At 44.2% G+C, this 19655-nt stretch overlaps 1 protein-coding gene across 4 annotated transcripts in view; it reads right to left on the minus strand.

The window, feature by feature from the left end:
• The window catches only part of RPRD2 (regulation of nuclear pre-mRNA domain containing 2), a 123657-nt gene extending 113549 nt beyond the window's left edge, over positions 1 to 10108 (minus strand). For 3 of the 4 annotated variants that reach the window (XM_010387266.2, XM_010387265.2, XM_010387264.2), the window contains exon 1: positions 9289 to 10108. In XM_010387266.2, the coding sequence (XP_010385568.1) occupies positions 9289 to 9493 (205 nt within the window). In that variant the 5' untranslated portion in view covers positions 9494 to 10108. The remainder of the gene's footprint in view (positions 1 to 9288) is intronic. The other variant, XM_030935761.1, reaches the window with a different exon arrangement.
• Between the last annotated feature and the right edge of the window lie 9547 nt (positions 10109 to 19655).

Consider the following 19655-nt stretch of genomic DNA (forward strand, 5'->3'; position numbering starts at 1 on the left):
GCCGAGACGGGAGGATCACGAGGTCAGGAGATCGAGACCATCCTGGCTAACACTGTGAAACCCTGTCTCTACTAAAAAATACAAAAAACTAGCCGGGCGAGGTAGTGGGCGCCTGTAGTCCCAGCTACTCGGGAGGCTGAGGCAGGAGAATGGCGTGAACCCGGGAGGTGGAGCTTGCAGTGAGCTGAGATCCGGCCACTGCACTCTAGCCCGTGCGACAGAGTGAGACTCCGTCTCAAAAAAAAAAAAAAAAGGCCGGGCGCGGTGGCTCAAGCCTGTAATCCCAGCACTTTGGGAGGCCGAGACGGGCGGATCACGAGGTCAGGAGATCAAGACCATCCTGGCTAACCCGGTGAAACCCCGTCTCTACTAAAAAATACAAAAAACTAGCCGGGCGAGGTGGCGGGCGCCTGTAGTCCCAGCTACTCGGGAGGCTGAGGCAGGAGAATGGCGTAAACCCGGGAGGCGGAGCTTGCAGTGAGCTGAGATCCGGCCACTGCACTCAGCCCGGGAGACAGAGCGAGACTCCGTCTCAAAAAAAAAAAAAAAGATCTAGAATTAAATTACTTTTCACTTCCACTGGCCATAACCTGGTCCAAGCCATCAATATTTTACACTGGATTACAACAGCCTGGGAGGCTGAGGCGGGGGGATCACCCAAGGTCAGGAGTTTGAGACCAGCGTGACCAATATGATGAAACCCTGTCTCTACTAAAAATACAAAAATTAGCTGGGCATGGTGGCATGCACCTGTAATCCCAGCTACTCGGGAGGCTGAGACAGGAGAATTGCTTGAATCTGGGAAGCAGAGGTTGCAGTGAGTTGAGACGGTGCCATTGCACTCCAGCCTGAACAACAGGAGCAAAACTCCGTCTCAATCAAAAAAAATAAATAAAAGAGTTCATCTCCTTCTGCTTAAATGGCTTGCCATCTCACTCTGAATAAAAACCGAAGTCTTTACAATGCCTATAAAACCCTTGGTGAATCCCATTTCTCCCCTCCCCAACACCAACCCACCATAATCTCTTTGAACTCATCCACTAATCTTCATTTTAATTACTCCTTTCTAGCCACAGAAGCTTTCTTGCTGCTCCCAAAACTCACCAGGTACACTCTAACCTCAGGACTTTTGTTTTTTCTGTTCACTTAGTCTTGAACATTCCCACTTCATATCCTCAGGTCTATATTGCTTAATATCATACCTCCCTACTCAAATGTCACCTTCTCAGTGAGGCCTTCCCTTACCATTTAATGTAAAACTGCAAACCCTTCTGTTTCCCGCTTCCCTGCTTTCTATCTCTCTAGAGCATTTATCACCTTCTATTATGTTTAATATTTTACTTATTTGTTTATTGTCTGTCTCCCCTTACTAGAGTATATGCTGTCTTTGTGTATGTGTTTGTGTGTGTTTCTTTTTTGAGACACAGTCTCACTGTTGCCCAGGCTGGCATGATCATGGCTCAATGCAACCTCTGCCTCCCAGGTTCAAGCAATTCTCCTCCCTCAGCCTCCTGAGTAGGTGGGACCACAGGTGTGCGCCACCAAGCCCGGCTAAATTTTAAGCTCTGTGAAGGCAAAAATTTTTGTTCATTTTGTTCTCCCGCTGTATCCCCTGTGCCTAAACAGTGCTGGCACAGTAGGTGTTCGATAAATACTGAAAAAACTGAATGTAAGCTAGGGATTTATAAACAAATTTCATCTTATAACTCAAAGTTAGGGTCTGTATCTACCCACCTGTATTACTAATTTGTTTATGTATCATATGTGATCAAAAAGCTGTATGCCTATGGCAATACTGTTATACTCTACATGTCATCAATCTAAATGAACCTCATATTTAGAAAGGTTTTTACCTAGATGATAGCTTCAATAATTATGTTCCATTTGTTTTCCCTTTTTTAATCAAAAACATAAATAAATGTCTATCAGAACTTCAAATCACTAAGAGATAGTTTTGCCACAGAGGGGAAAAAAACAAAAAACACAAGAATTTAAAATCTTGATATTCTAATTAATCTATACAGCCTAAATCTTGAATAAATAAGGAAGCTATCAAAATTTTCTTGCACTGTAGAAAATATTTTATGAATAGGAAAGGCTGTGTAGGATGATGGGTAAGAGCGTACACCATAGATTAAGAATGCCTGGGTTTGAATTCTGTCTCCATCTCCACCATCTATTAGCTCTGTAACCATGGGCAAGTTACTTAACCTCTTGGTGCCTCTGTTTTCTAATCTGAAAAATGGAGATGATAATAACACCTACTTAAAAGAGTTATGAGAACTGAATGAATTAGTATGTGTAAAATGCTTAGAACAGTGCCTGGCATATAGTAAGCACTTAACAAAAGTTAAGCTGTAAAATTACCAGCTTCATGATCCATCTAAGGATCTTGATATCCAAACTGAGAAACCATTGGCATAGATTAACTGTGCTCTGTAAATTCTCTGCAAAAAAAAAAAAAAATCCTGTATGAAGATATTTTTTTCTAGTCCACGTTTATATGTTTCATTTGTAAAAAACATACCAGCTTGCATTGAGATTTACTTCAAAGTACTAAGGGAGAGGAGGTAAAGTGAAGGAGATAGGTAAAGAAAAGACTTACGTGATAACTACTGAAGTGGAGAGATCAGTAGAAAGGTGGTGTGTCATTACCCTTCTGTTTTTATACATATTTAAAGTTTCTATGAAAAACAGCTACGAAGAGTGCGGTGGCTCATGCCTGTAATCCTAGCACTTTGGGAAGCCAAGGAGGGTGGGCTGCTTGAGCTTAGGAGGTTGAGAGCAGACTGGCAAACATGGCAAAACCCCCTCTCTACAAAAAATACAAAAAATTAGCTGGGTGTGGTGTGTGCACCTGTAATCCCAACTACTTGGGAGGCTGAGACAGGAGAATCACTTGAACCCAGGAGGTGGAGGTTGCAGTGAGTCAAGATCGCGCCACCGCATTCCAGCCTGGGCAACAGAACAAGAATATGTCTCAAAAAAAAAAAAAAAAAAAAAAGACAAAATGGATGTCATGAACACAATATTTTCCATTTTGTCCTACTAGTTCTTCAAAGCATATGCTAACTTACTAGAGAGGCTGGTCCAATTCGTCTCTTACAAACTGGGAATGTAATTTCCAGCACTGTGCCAAGGTGCCCAAAACAAAATTCTGATGTAATTATTTTTAATACTCTGGATCTTAAAACTTTATCTGCATAACTATCATCATAAATAATAAATAATTTGAATGTTTTCTATGTGCTAGGGCCCAATGATGAAATACATGCATTATCTTCTTAAATCTAGCCAAAAACCCTGAGAGATCATATGATTCCTCTACAAGTAGACAGAATTATCTCTACTTGTAGATTGCAGAATTTTCATCTACAGGTACAGAACTACTATGAAAAACAGAGGCTCACAGTTTAAGTACTTTGCAAAGTGTCATGCAGTATTAAGTGACTGGAGTTAACATGTTAAAACAGGCCTAACTCTTTTATACTTTTCCATATTGATTCACATTTTACATTAAAAATGGGAAAGAAGGGCTGGGCCTGGTGGTTCATGCCTGTAATCCTACCACTTTGGGAGGCCAAAGCAGGCAGGACAGCTTGAGCCCAAGAGTTCAGCCTGGGCAACATGGCAATACCTCGTCTCTACAAAACACATAAAAATTTGGCTGGGCGTGGTGGCTCACGCCTGTAATCCCAGCACATTGGGAGGCTGAGGTGGGCGGATCACTTGAAGTCAGGAGTTTGAGACCAGTCTGGCCAACATCGTGAAACCCCGTCCCTACTAAAAAATACAAAAATTATCTGGGCGTGGTGGCATGTGCCTGTAATCCCAGCTACTCAGGAAGCTGAGGTGGCAGGATCGCTTGAGCCCAGGAGGTGGAGGTTGCAGTGACTGGAGATCATGCCACTGCACTCCAGCCTGGGCAAGAGCCACACTCAGTCCCTCCCCCACCTCCCCACAGAAAAGAAAGAAAGAAGTATAGAAATGATACTTTGGGTAAATTGCACATCAAATCCATACCTCCAACTATTGGCCGGGTGCGGTGGCTCAAGCCTGTAATCCCAGCACTTTGGGAGGCCGAGATGGGCGGATCACGAGGTCAGGAGATCGAGACCATCCTGGCTAACACGGTGAAACCCCGTCTCTACTAAAAATACATACCTCCAACTATTATACCTGTAATTTCTTTCACTAAATTATAAATGCTTCCTTCTGATAAACAGAAATTAAAGCAATTCTGTTCCTTAAGTTCTTGATTAGCTATTTCACAACATTATGTTGGCAAATATTTACTGAATGCTAACTGTATGCCAGCACTATTCTAGTTGTTTGGGGACAGGGCAGCAAACAAGACAGCCCTGTCATCTAGTGGAGGGAAGCCAGACAATAAACATGTAACAAACACGGTAATATATACTGAAAATAAGATGATATGACAGCAATTGAAGGCACTACTTGAAATAAGGTGAGGCCAGGCGCAGTGGCTCATGCCTGTAATTCCAGCACTTTGGGAGGCTGAGGCGGGTAGATCACCTGAGATCAGGAGTCCAAGACCACCCTGGCCAACATGGTGAAACCCTGTCTCTACAAAAAATACAAAAATTAGCCAGGCACCAGGTAAGGCGGCTCACACCTGTAATCCCAGCACTTTGGGAGGCTGAGGCAGGTGGACTACCTGAGGTCCGGGGTTCAAGACCAGCCTGGTCAACATGGTGAAACCCCGCCTCTACTAAAAATACAAAAATTAGCCGGGCATGGTGGTGCATGCCTGTAATTCCAGCTACTTGGGAGGCTGAGGCAGGAGAATCACTTGAACCAGGGAGGCGAAGGCTGCAGGGAGCCGAGATCATGCCACTACACTCTAGCCTGGGTGACAAGAGTGAAAGTGTCTCAAAAAAAAAAAAAAAAAAAAAAAATTAGCTGGGCTTAGTGGTGCATGCCTGCAATCCCAGCTACTCAGGAGGCTGAGGCAAGAGAATCACTTGAACCTGGGAGGAAGAGGTTGCAGTAAGCTGAGATCATGCCACTGCACTCCAGACTGGATGACAAAGTGAGACTCTGTCTCAAAAAAATTAAATTAAATTAAATTAAATTAAAATAAACAGATACATGTAACTTAAAAAATCTATTAAGACTCCATCTCAAAAAAAAAAGAAAGAAGGTGATCAAAGAAGGTCTTTCTGAGGAGGTAATATTTGAGCTTTGATCTAAACAATGAGAATGAGGCAGAATGTGAAGAAGCCCAAGGTAGGCAGAGCCGATTTTATAGGACTTATAGATCAATGTAAAAGAAATTCAGATCTTCACGTTGTTGCAATGAGATATCACTGCAGGGTTTTAAAGCAGAGGAATGACATTTGTTTATGCTACAGAAAGATCACTTTAGAAAATGATGGTCTGAGGTCGGGAGTTCGAGACCACCCTGGCCAACATGGTGAAACCCTGTCTCTACTAAAAATACAAAAATTAGCTGGGCGTGGTGGCGTGTGCCTGTAATCCCAGCTGCTCGGGAGGCTGAGGCAGGAGAACTGCTTGAACCCTGGAGGTGGAGGTTGCAATGAGCTGAGATAGTGCCATTGCACTCCAGTCTGGGTGACAAGAGCAAAAAAACTCTGTCTCCAAAAAAAAAAAGAAAGAAAAAAAGATGGTAATGAATGCTATAGTCAAGCAAATTAAAAGAACTCATCATCTATGCAACATATACTCAGGTAGCCTATTTCTCTAAATTATTTCCTTTAATACAAACAAAAGTCTCATTACACATTATGAAATAAAGGATAGGCCAGGCACAGTGGCTCACACCTGTAATCCCAGCACTTTGGGAGGCTGAGGTGGGCGGATCAAGAGGTCAGGAGTTCGAGACCAGCCTGACTAACATGGTGAAACCTCGTCTCTACTAAAAATACAAAAATTATCGGGGCTTAGTGATGTGCGCCAGTAATCCCAGCTACTCAGGGGGCTGAGGCAGGAGAATCACAGGAACCCGGGAGGCAGAGGTTGCAGTGAGCCGATATCATGCATTCCAGCCTGGGCGACAGAGAGTCCATCTCAAAAAAAAAAAGGAAAGAAAAGAAAAGAAGGATAAAATAGCCGGGCGCGGTGGCTCACGCCTGTAATCCCAGCATTTTGGGAGGCTGAGGCAGGTGGATCATCTGAGGTTGGGAGATCGAAACCAGCCTGATCAACATGGTGAAACCTCATCCCTACTAAAAAAAAAATACAAAAATTAGCCGTGTGTGGTGGCCGGCACCTGTAGTCCCAGCTACAGAGGAGGCTGAGGCAGGAGAATTGCTTGAACCTGGGAAGCAGAGGTTGCAGTGAGCTGAGATCGCGCCACTGCACTCCAGCCTGGGTGACAGAGCGAGACTCCGTCTCAAAAAAAAAAAAAAGGATAAAATAAAAATATATCTGGAACATATCCTCAGGTAGTCTATTTCTCTAAATTATTTCCTTTTATATGAACAAAAGTCTAATTACACATTATGAAATAAAGGATAAAATAAAAATATCTCTGGAATCTAACAGTTACTTAAACTTATACTGAGGTATAAATATAAATATAAGTTACTAAATAATGGATGTCAGAAGAAAAAAGATAAGCAAAGTGGCATCAGGAAAATGGACAGAAAGGCTGGGAATGACAAAGATACCTACTTCACAATTTTTCCTAAAGCTGACTTAGAAACCAAACTCAAACTAAACTAAGTATAACTGTAAAGAAATAAGAACTTAAATGAAAACAAGGCCCATGCATAAACTGTTTTCATTGCGCCCCACACCATTCTGCTGAGTATTTCTCTCAAAACACTTTATTTACAGTGAGATCAATGAAGTTCATTAAATGTAAATACAAAATGACTAAAATTACCCTTAATAATTTTAGAAAGTTAAATTCCATTCCACTAGAAAAACAACATCAATGTATGATGTTGTTTTAGCCAAAAGCACTTAACTATATAAACTATACACAATGCACTTCAACTGACACACTGCCCTCCTGGAGCATTCATTTTTTCACTCGTAAGATATCAACAAAGGAAATAAGCTCAGGCACAATAGCAACAATAGCTGAGGTAAAAAATTCTGGCTTCATTATATCTCGTTATTGCTGACTAGAAAAAAAACTGTAATTGTCACTTGTGATCCCACACAGCAGAGACAGGACTGGGACCAACTTATTCTTGCAAATGATGTAACCATACAGTTAAAGCCCCAGAGCCCAAGGTGAGGAAATGTAAAATGCTTATATAGTTTAGTAAAAATGTTTTAAAATAGGGTGGAGAATAGGTTCTCTCACTCACATTAGAACTGCTTGCAATATATCACTGGTGTACCAAGTACATTAAACATTATTTTACAAAGTTAATGCTGAAGTCAAACCCTAACCCCACCATTTTACTGAGTAACCTTAAGCAACTTAATTTCTGAGTCTTAGTTTCCTCGTTTGTAAATCAGTGATTAAAAAATCTACTTCTCATCCCAGCACTTTGGGAGGCCGAGACGGGCGAATCACAAGGTCAGGAGATCGAGACCATCCTGGCTAACACGGTGAAACCCCGTCTCTACTGAAGAATACAAAAAAAAAAAAAAAAAAAAAATCTACTTCTCAGACGATTTTAAGGTACAATGAGATGGCTGGGCACATAGCAGATACTTAACATGTGAGTCTTCGATGATGACTGTTAGCATATTTGATGTTTTTGCACGTTATAATTTTATCTCTGGGCAAGAAAACTATTTGATCTGTTATTGGTAAACACAGGTAATTCTGTCTTGTATCTACTAATTTCTCTGCATTATTATTCAAAGAACCACAAAACATCCCTCCCAAAACTTTAAACACAAATAGTTTGAAGCATGGGGCCTATAATTTTGAAAGCTTTATCTATCTGTTCTCTAAAAGGTAAACAAATCAAAACACTACAGGAGCAATGGCAGAAGTGGAACAAGGCAGAATATCTGGATGATGGGTCTCACTGGTGAAATGCCGCAGGCAGGAAGCAAAGAAAAATTCTAATAGATATATATGGAGTAAGAGTTAACCCTCTCTTCTCAGCAGGAAACAGTGACTTCTCCACACTTCCTCCTATAAGATTTGAAATCTTCTGCAAACAATCCATGCTTTAACAGAGCTCATTTCTGTAGTAAAGCAGCAAAATGGAAAAATCTCCAGGATAAAGACAAAAAAGGCATAACTGGAGAAAAAGGTACTACATATTCAAAAAGCACATTTTCTTTTGTGATTACCCATGAGATCAACTCAATTGTGTAAAAAGGTATTTCAGGTAATTAAAAAGTAACGGGGCCGGGCACCGGGGAGCTCACGCCTGTAATCCCTGCACTTTGGGAGGCCAAGGCAGGTGGATCACCTGAGGTCCGGAGTTCGAGAACAGCCTAGCCAACATGAAACCCCGTCTCCACTAAAAATACAAAAAATTAGCCGGACATGGTGGTGGGCGCCTGTAATCCCGGCTACTCGCGAGGCTGAGACAGGAGAATCGCTTGAACCCGGGAGGCGGAGGATGCAGTGAGCCGAGATCGCGCCACTGCACTCCAGACTGGGCGACAAGAGCAAAACTCCGTCTCAAAAAAAAAAAAAAAAAAAAAAGTAACTGGCCACGCTTTATATTTTAAGGTATTAATGATGATACTGACTACAGTATCGCAGTTGTTTCTGGTCAGTATACAAGAAACCTGTATTTTATTGCAGCAAACACAGGTACAGGTAAAACCCGGTGGTGCCTCAGATCTATGTAGAGCTCATGCTGCTTCTTAACATTCATCCAGGTAAGGCTCTCCTTACTACACATTACAAGTTTTAGATACATTCATGCAGACAAGGCACTCCGTATTAAACATCACTGGATTTACTACTGCTTAAAACCACAGCTTGCCTACCATCAGGAAAGCCAGAAATCATTAACACGTCAAGGCCTGTAAGAAATAAACAGACGCTACAATTTCCGCGAAGGTTCGGAAAAATCAATACACCTTACAAGGTTCTGAAATATTAAAAATATATATACGTAAATCTCTATGGATCTGAGCCCAACGGCCCAAGGTCACAGCAATTCAATGGCTAAAAAACCCAAGAAATGAGTCTCCTGCAATTCAAGACAATCCTGGCTAGGAATGGAGTCTGGGTTTGGGAACACTGGGGTCAAACCTTTAATGTGAACAACCCCAATCAAATGCTGAGGCTCCGTGGGAAAACCCCAGGCGTTTCGGGCCACACTTCCTTCCATTTCCCCAGTCTTCCCTTCCCTAGTCACCCCCAACACTCACATCTCCGGAGCCACTTCATCCAGTGGTAGACGATAGTACTGTGGTGTTTTTTGTTCTCTATACACCAAGACGACAAGCCTTGAATGGATTCCATGGTGTTGGTTACCGACTGGAATTTTCGATCCAACGAGGACTCCAGAGCCCCTGCCGAAGAGGCCGACGAGGAGGAGGCCTTACTGCTGCCTCCGCCGCCGCCGGCCGCCATCTTCCCGGTTTGCACAAGCGCTGCTGCTCCTCTGGCGGCGGCGGCGACGGCGGCGGCGGCGGCGGCGGGAGCGGGCAAAACAATCACTGCGAGTGCGTGAAAGCCGTAGGTGGGGAGGGAGCCTAGGGGGTGGGGATGGTGCACGCGCTGGGCTCTTCTGGAGGTACGGACGGAAACACCAGCTGCTGGGCACGCTGGCAGCTCCTACACGCTGCAAGGAGGGGCTGCGAGTCTCGGAGGTTTTTATCAATATTGTTCAAGGGGTCGTGTTTAAACCAGTCAGTAATCACGGAGAAATTACGCAGAAAACAGGACCTGCAGAACCTTTCAAACCGCCTGACGCCGAAACTAATGGTTTTATACTTTTCGGCTCTCAGTGCTAAGGCCCTTACCCGCCCCTATCCCCACACTCCTGTGAGCCAGGTCGGGCGTTAATATCTTAAATTTAATACTACCCGACTGCCCCTTCAGTTGCAGAAATCTTTCTCTCCTTTAGACTGGCTAGCACAGAAAAGGTCCAAGGCTACCTAGTCAGGATTTTTTTTTGCAACGCAATAGCAGCAAAGGGGCAGCAACAGTATCGCGCACGCGCCGCTTAGCCCCACCCCCCCATCCCTGCTTCCTTCTCAACCTTGAAAGCAGAGGGAGGCGTGATGGCGCGGCAACCTAACCAATCAGGAGTGCAGAACGAGAAGCGCGCGCAGGAGCTCTGAAGCCCCCCCCCCCCACCCAGGGCCCAGGAGGCGCTACGATTATTTGTGCGCCTGCGCAGAAGATGAGCGTGTAGCTGGATGGAAGGAAAAACTAGGAGGGATGGGTGAGGAAGCTGGTCTAAGATTAGACTGGGGGGGTTCCACCGCTCCGCCCCGCCTTTTGCTGCTTTTGGTCGCTCTCTTGGGTGTGTTCAGCTCACACAAGAGAGACAGAAAATTCCCACCACTGAGCCCACTGTTAGTCTTTGGCGGCCGCAGCCGTCGCCCCCAACTCCTCGGGGAAGCAACGCGCGACAAAATGGCTGGCAGCCATCTTGCAGCACCACAAAAGATGCGCATGCGCCAGCTCCAGTGAGCCATTCACTACGCAGACTCAGAGACCAAACCGTATTTCTCGCTTCCCTTGGAAGATAACATTCACAGCCGCTTGACCATTTAGGTTAGAGGAAAAGGAAATAAATGAGGAAGTGAAAGGAAATTTTCCTCATAAAATTTTTCGAAGCGAAAACAGAATGGCAAAATGTGACCTCATTTTCGCCAGCTATGATACAATCTTAAAATTGCATAATACATTATAGTTTGCAAGAGTCTTACGTAACTATTATATGAACCTTATAGGAACCATTTTATCGCATGTACCTGTGTAAATCCTGAGCTAATTTAAAGGCTTCTGTGTTCCCACTAAAAATATACAATTTTATTATAATTCAACGTCTCCCCACTGTGGCCACGCCTCTTGAGACAGGGAACCTGTTTTGTCAAGTTCATGTCCACTGTTCATTAATTCGACGAGTTGCTGAACCTCTTGTGCCAAGTACTGTTTTAGGTGCTGGGGAGCAAAACACACAAAAATCCCTTCCCTCCAGGATTTAGTGGCAGGACACCACAAACAAGTACATTTCAGACAGTATTAAATTCTGTAAAAAGGTGAAGCAGGGTAAGGGAAAAAGGGGTGTGTGTGTGTGTGCGTGCGCGCACGACACGCACGCGCCAGTATGAGAATGGTGGTATGGTGAACCAGGAAGTCTTCTCGAAGGAAATAACTCGATCTGAACATTGAGAAAAAAGCAACCAAGCAGATAAGCGAGACGGGGAGCGGAACATGCTGGCATTAAGAATAGCAAGTGCAAAGGCCCTAAAACACAGTCTCGCTCTGTCCCTGCCCAGGCTAGAGTGCAGTGGCACTATCATAGCACACAGCAGCCTCAATCCGCCAGACTCAAGTGATCCTCCTGCTCAGCAGCTCAAGTAGCTGGGACTACAGGCCTACACCACCACACCTAGCTAAAACAAAACAAAACAAAACAAAATTTTTTTGAGACGGGGAGTCTCCCCGTGTTGCCCAGGCAGGTCTCAGTCCTGGCCTCAGTCCTCCTGGTTTCAGCATCCGGAAGTGCTGGGATTATAAGCGTGAGCCATCATGCCTGGTCCTGACCCCACTTTTTTTTTTCCTTTTTTCTGTAACTCTAGCCAAAGACCCACTTTTTTATAGACTATTTTTTAGAGCAGTTTTAGATTCACAGCAATTGTGTGGAAAGCACACAGAAATCCGTATACCTCCTGCCCCTACACATGAATACCCTCCCCCATTATCAATGTCACCCACCAGAACGATACATCTGCTACAACTGACAAACCTACACTGACACATTATCACCCAAAGCCCATAGTTTACATTAGGGTTCGCTCTTGGTGTTATACCTTCTGAGTCTGGAAAAATGTATAATGGCATGTATCCACCATCATAGTATACAGAGCAGTGAAACTGCTCTAAAAACCTGTGTTCCACCTATTCATCCTTCCCTCCCCCTTAATCCCCTGGCGACTACTAATATTTTTACTGTCTTCATAGTTTTGCCTTTTCCAGAATGTCATATAGTTGAAATCATTCAGTATGTAGGCTTTTCAGACTGGCTTTTTTCACTCAATAATATGCATTTCAGGCTGGGCGCGGTGGCTCATGCCTGTAATCCCAGCACTTTGGGAGGCTGAGGCGGGTAGATCATGAGGTCGGGAGTTCGAGACCAGCCTGGCCAACATAGTGAAACCCTCGTTGCTAATAAAAATACAAAAATTAGCCGGGCATGGTGGCGCACGCCTGTACTCCCAGCTACTCGAGAGGCTGACGCAGAAGAATAGCTTGAACCTGAGAGGCGGAGGTTGCAGTAAGCCGAGACCAGGCCACTGCACTCCAGCCTCGGCAACAGAGCGAGACTTCGACTCAAAAAAAAAAAAAAAAAATGCATTTCAGTTTCCTCCATGTCTTTTCATGGCTTGATAGCTCATTTCTTTTTAGTGCTGAATAATATTTCATTGTCCAGATGTGCCAGTTTTATTTATCCATTCACCTGAAGGACATCTTGCTTCCACATTTTGGCAATTATGAATAAAGCTGCTATAAACATCTCTGTACAGCTTTTGGGGTGAATATATTTTTAACTCCTTGGGTAAATACGAAGGAGCACAATTGTTAGCTCATAGGGTAAGACTATGTTTACTTTTGTAAGAAATTATCAACCTGAGGCTGGGCGCGGTGGCTCATGCCTGTAATCCCAGCACTTTGGGAGGCCGAGGCTGGTGGATCACCCGAGGTCAGGAGTTAGAAACTGGCCAGCCTGACCAACATGGTGAAACCACATCTCTACTAAAAATACAGGGCCAGGAGCAGTGGCTCATGCCTGTAATCTCAGCACTTTGGGAGGCCAAGCGGGGTGGATCACAAAGTCAGGAGTTCAAGACCAGACTGACCAATATGGTAAAACTCCCTCTCTACTAAAATTACAAAAAATTAGCTGGGCGTGGTGGCAGGTGCCTGTAATCCCAGCTACTCGAGAGGCTGAGGCAGGAGAATTGCTTGAACCTGGGCAGCAGAGGTTGCAGTAAGCCGAGGTCACACCACTGCACTCCACCCTGGATGACAAACTGAGACTCTTGTGTCTCAAAATAAATACATACATACATACATACATACATACATACATACATACATAAAATAAAACAAAATTAGCTGGGCATGGTGGCAGGCACCTGTAATCCCAGCTACTTGGGAGGCTGAGGCGGAAGAATCACTTGGACCTGGGAGGCAGATGTTGCAGTGAGCCAAGATCAGACAATTGTACTACAGCCTGGGCAGCAAGAGTGAAACTTCCTCTCAAACAAAAAAAAAAAAAAAAAAAAGAAAGAAAAAAATCGGCTGGGCACGGTGGCTCACACCTATAATCCCAGCACTTTGGGAAATCAAGATGGGCTTATCACTTGAGATTGTGAGTTTGAGGCCAACTTGACGAACATAGAGAAACCCCATCTTTATTAAAAATACTAAATTAGCTGGGCATGTTGGCACTTGCCTGTAATCCCAGCTACTCAAAAAAAAAAAAAAAAAAAAAAATCATCAACCTGTTTACCAAAGTGGATTTACCATTTTGTATTTCCATCAGTTCTACATCCTCACCAGCATTTAATGTTGTTAGTCTTTTGGATTCTGGCCACTCTAATAGGTGCGTAGCAGTATTTGTTGTTCTAATTTGCATTTCCCTAATGACATATGATGTGGAGCATTTTTTTATTTTTATTTTTTTGAGATGGAGTTTTGCTCTTGTTGCCCAGGCTGGAGTGCAATGGAGTGATCTCGGCTGACCGCAACCTCTGCCTCCTGGGTTCAAGCGATTCTCCTGTCTCAACCTCCTGAGTAGCTGGGATTACAGGCATGTGCCACCACGCCCAGCTAATTATGTATTTTTAGCAGAGATGGGGTTTCTCCATGTTGGTCAGGCTCATCTCGAACTCCCGACCTCCAGTGATCCGCCCGCCTCGGCCTCCCCAAGAGCGGGAATTACAGGCATGAGCCACCGTGCCTGGCCTTTTTTTATTTTTGAGACGGAGTTTTGCTCTTGTTGCCCAGGCTAGAGTGCAGTGGCACGATCTTGGCTCACTGCTGCCTCCGCCTCCCAGGTTCAAGCGATTCTTCTGCCTCAGCCTCCCAAGTAGCTGGGATTACAGGCATGCGCCTCCATGCCTGGCTAATTTTGTATTTTTAGTAGAGACAGGGTTTCTCCATGTTGATCAGGCTGGTCTCGAATGCCCGACCTCAGGTAATGTGCTCGCCTTAGCTTCCCAAAGTGCTGGGATTACAGGTGTGAGCCACTGCGCCCGGCCTGATGTAGAGCATCTTTTCATGTTTATTTCGCATCTATGTATCTTTTTTTGATGATGTGTCCATTAAGGTCTTCGGCCACTATTTTTTTATTTTGAAACGGAGTCTCACGCTGTCGCCCAGGCTAGAGTGCAGTGGTGCGATCTCGGCTCATTGCAAGCTCTGCCTCCCGGGTTCACGCCATTCTCCTGCCTCAGCCTCCCAAGTAGCTGGGACTACAGGTGCCCACCACCACGCCCAGCTAATTTTTTGTATTTTTAGTAGAGACGGGGTTTCACCATTACCCAGGATGATCTCAATCTCCTGACCTCGTGATCTGCCTGCCTTGGCCTCCCAAAGTGCTGGGATTACAAGCATGAGCCACCGCACCCAGCTCTTTTTTTTTTTTTTTTAAACGGAGTCTGTCTGTTGACCAGGCTGGAGTGCAGTGGCAGGATCTCAGGTCACTGCAACCTCTACCTCCTGGGTTCCAACAATTCTCCTGCCACAGCATCTCATGGAGCTGGGATTAAAGACATATGCCACCATGCCTGGCTAATTTTTGTATTTTTAGTAGGGACAGGGTTTCACTATGTTGGCCAGGCTGGTCTGGAACTCCCGACCTCATGTGATTTGCCCACCTTGGCCTCCTAAAGTGCTGGGATTACAGGCCAGCACCACTTTTTAATTGAGTTGTTCATTTTCTTAGTATTGAGTTTTAGGAATTCTTTGTATGTTTTGGATAAGTCCTTTATCAGATCTTTTGCAAATATTTTCTTCCAGTATGTGGCTTTTTTTTTTTGTGACTGAGTCTTGCTCCATCACCCAGGCTGAAGTGCAGTAGTGTGATCTCGGCTCACTGCAACCTCCACCTCCTGGGTTTGAGCAATTCTCCTGCCTCAGTCTCCTGAGTAGCTGGGATTACAAGCGCCCACTATGATGCCCAGTTAATTTTTTGTATTTTTGGTAGAGACAGGGTTTCACCATGTGGGCCAGGCTGGTCTTGAACTCCTTACTTCAAGTGATCCACCTGCCTTAGCCTCCCAAAGTGCTGGGATTACAGGCGTGAGCCACCACACCCAGCCCTTCTTTTCATTTTCTTGACAGTGTCTTTTGCACAGCAGAATTTTTCATTTTAATTAAGTCCAGTTTACAATTTTTTCTTTTATGGATCATGCCTTTGGTGTTGTTTCTAAAAAGTCAAGGCTGGCTGGGCATGGTGGCTCACGCCTATAATCCCGGCACTTTGGGAGGCTGAGGTGGGCACATCAGGTCAGGAGTTCGAGATCATCCTGGACAACATACTGAAACCCCATCCCTACTAAAAATACACTAATTAGCCAGGTGTGGTACACACGCCTGTAGTCCCAGCTACTCGAGAGGCTGAAGCAGAATTGCTTGAACCTGGGAGGTGGAGGTTGCAGTGAGCAGAGGCCACGCCACTGCACTCCAGCCTGGGTGACAGACTGAGACTCCGTCTCAAAAAAAAAAAAGTCAAGGCCAACCCCGAGGTCAGGTAAATTTTCTGTTATCTACTAGGTGCTTTACAGCTTTGCATTTTACATTTAGGTCTGTTACCTACTTGGAGTTAATTTCTGTGTCTAGATTCACTTTTTTTGCATGTGAATGTCCAGTTGTTCCAACACCATTTTTTAAAAAAGATTCTCTCTCTCCTCTGTTCTATTGCTTTTGCTCCTTTGTCAAAGAGCAGTTGACTATATTTATGTGAGTCTATCTCTGGGCTCTCTATTCTGTTCCACTGATCTATTCTTTCACCAATACTATACTACCAGCTGGGCATGGTGGCTCATGCCTGTAATCCCAGCACTTTGGAGGCAGAGGCCAGGGGATCACCTGAGGTTGGGAGTTCAAGACCAGCATGACCAACATGGTGAAACCTCATCTCTACTAAAAATACAAAATTAGCTGGGCGTGAGATTATACATATCTGTAATCTCAGCTACTTGGGAGGCTGAGGCAGGAGAATCACTTGAACCCACGAGGCGGAGTTTGCAGCGAGCTGAGATTGCACCATTGCACTCCAGCCTGGGCAACAAGAACGAAACTCGGTCTCAAAAAACAAACAAACAAAAACAAACAAACAAAAAAACAGCCAGCCAGGGTGGCTTACGCTGTAATCCCAGTACTTTGGGAGGCCGAGGTGGGTGGATCACCTGAGGTCAGGAGTTCAAGACCAGCATGACCAATGTGGTGAAACCCTGCCTCTACTAAAAATATGCAAAAATTAGCTGGGCATGGTGGCAGGCACCTGTAATGCCAGCTACTTGGGAGGCTGAGGTAGGAGAACTGCTTGAGCCCAGGAAACGGAGGTTGCGGTGAGCCGAGAAAGCGCCACTGCACTTCAGCCTGGGCAATAGAGCAAGACTGCATCTCAAAACAACAACAACAAAAATACCACCTTCATTACTGTAGCTTTACAGTAATTCTCAAAGTTGGGTAATGTCAGTCCTTCAACTCTCTATTGGATTTTTTTTTTTTCCTTGAGACAGGGTCTCACTCTGTCACCCAGGCTGGAGTGCAATGGTACTTCCCAGGTCCACGTGATCCTCCCAGCCTCCGAGGTAGGTGGAACCACAGGCACATGCCACCATGCCCGGCTAATTTTATTTTTAAATTTTTTGTAGACCGGGTAGTGACTCATCTGTAATCCTGGCACTCTAGGAGGCCAAAGCAAGAAAATGACTTGAGCTCTGGAGTTGGAGACCAGACTGGGCAACAAAGTGATACCTCGTCTCTACAAAAAAATGTAAAAACTAGCCAGGTGTGGTGGCATGTGCCTGTAGACTCAGCTACTTGGGAGGCTACGAGGTGGGAGGATTGCTTGAGCCAGGGATGTCAAGGCAGCAGTGAGTCAAGATCATGCCACTGCACTCCAAACCTGGGCAACAAAGGGAGACCATGTCTCAAAAAAAAAAAAAAAGTTGCAGACATGAGGTCTCCCTATGTTGTCCAGGCTGGTCTCAATGATCTTCCAGCTTTGGTCTCCCAAGGTGCTGAGATTACAGGCATGAGTCACCACACCCAACCAGAATTGACATCTTTACAATACTATCTTCCTACCATGAATGTGAAATACCATTGCATTTATTTAGTTTTGGGTTTTTTTTTTTCATTCGAGTTTTGTAGTTTTCTTCATATAGATCTTACACATATTTGGATTTATCCTGAAGTATTCCACTTCCTTTTGGTGCTAATATAAATGGAATTCTTTTAATTTCAAATTCTACTTGTTCGTTACTGGTATACAGGAGAGCAACTGATTTTTCTATTGTAACCTTATATCCTGCAACCTTACTATAATCATTTATTAATTCCAGCCAAAGGGTTTCTAAAACTCTTCCAATAAAAATAAAGAAAAAACTCTTTCCAAAACTAATAACTGCCATTAACTAAAGGTATTCAAAAAGGACTGGAAATAGATGAAATTACCAAAATTCACAAAGTATTTCAAGTGATAACAGCATCCTCAGGTAAGAACTATCCTGAGAATAACACTCATTTCAAAGAACATATCTGTCACTACCCCTTTATTGTACAAATGAGGCAATATATACTTAGTGGCTGAGTTTGGTCTGTAGTCAAACAAATCTGGGTTCAAATTAAGCTCTACAACTTACTAAGTCATAAACTTGGGCAAATTATTTACTCTAAGCCTCAGATTCCTCACCTCTAAAATGCGTATTTCTCCTAAGTTTGTAAGGAGAAATAAGGAGGTAATGCTTGAGAAAATTTAACAATTAAAACCTGGAGGCACAGAGAGACAAGTGATATACTCAAGACAAGTTTTGAGTCTCATTATGGGTATATTACAATAAACTATAGCATATTGTAATATAAATATTTCTTTTAGATCTTATGCAACCAATTCATTTTTGAAGTAGTGTATAATTTACACATATACTTGTAACAAATCCTTTAACAGAACACTTATTTTTATGACAATGAATTTTTCCCCTGCATTTGCTTAAATCAAGAAATACTAAAATAGCTAGTTCAACTCTCTAGCTCCCAAATTTCACAGATATAATTACTAGTAAGCACTCAAAATCTTCATTGCTGTGTTCTGGCAAGCTGGAGTTATTTCAAAGATTTCATCCTGCACCATCCTTCAGATGATGAACCTCACTCATCTGGGTTAGTTTGCTTATCTCTTTTTTTTGAGACAGAGTTTTGCTCGTGTTGCCCAGGCTGGAGAGCAGTGGCGCGATCGCAGCTCACGGCAACTTCCACCTCCCGGGTTCAAGCAATTCTCCTGCCTCAGCCTCCCGAGTAGCTGGGATTACAGGCATGCACCACCACGCTCGGCTAGTTTTGTATTTTTAGTACAGACGGGGTTTTTCCATGTTGGTCAAGCTGGTCTCAAACTCCTGATATCAGGTGATCCACCCACCTCGGCCTCCCAAAGTGCTGGGATTATAGGCGTGAGCCACTGCGCCCAGCAGTGCTTATATCTTTGTTTGGCTTTTTTTTTTTTGAGAAAGAGTTTCACTCTCGTCGCCCAGGCTGGAATGCAGTGACGAAATCTTGATTCACTGCAACCTCCGCCTCCCGGGTTCAAGCGATTCTCCTGCCTCAGCCTCCTGGGTAGCTGGGATTACAGGCATCCAACACACCCCGCTAATTTTTTGTATTTTTAGTAGAGATGGGGTTTCACCATCTTGGGCAGGCTGGTCTCGAATTCCTGACCTCAGATGATCTGCCCACCTCGACCTCCCAAAGTGCTGGGATTACAGGCGTGAGCCACCAAGCTCAGCTTGCTTATCTCTAAAAAAGGAGAATCCTTTGAGCTGGAACTTAAAAAACTTAAAATCAGGCCGGGCGTGGTGGCTCACGCCTGTAATCCCAGCACTCTGGGAGGCCGAGGTGGGCGGATCACGAGGTTAGGAGTTCGAGACCAGCCTGGCCAATACGGTGAAACCGGTCTCTACTGAAAAATACAAAAATTAGCCAGGTATGGTGGCATGTGTCTGTAGTCCCAGCTACTTGGGAGGCTGAGGCAGGAGAATTGCTGGAACCTGGGAGGTGGAGGTTGCCGTGAGCTGAGATTGCGCCACTGCACTCGAGCCTAGGCAACAGAGCAAGACTCGGTCTAAAAAAAAAAAATTAAAAAAATTAAAATTAAAATTAAAATTAAGAAGGAGAGAAGTTGCACTAGTTTTTCCTCAAAGCCCTGTGTGGTCCCCTATCTCTTCTTACCTCCTTGACCGTAGTGCTCCCTAATACTACCTTAAAGTTGGAACTCTGACCAGTACCTGAAATACAGATTTTTTTTTAAAGGGGATTAATATTATAACAC

Source organism: Rhinopithecus roxellana, chromosome 8 (genome assembly GCF_007565055.1).
Source record: "Rhinopithecus roxellana isolate Shanxi Qingling chromosome 8, ASM756505v1, whole genome shotgun sequence".
NCBI classification, from domain to species: Eukaryota; Metazoa; Chordata; class Mammalia; order Primates; family Cercopithecidae; genus Rhinopithecus; species Rhinopithecus roxellana.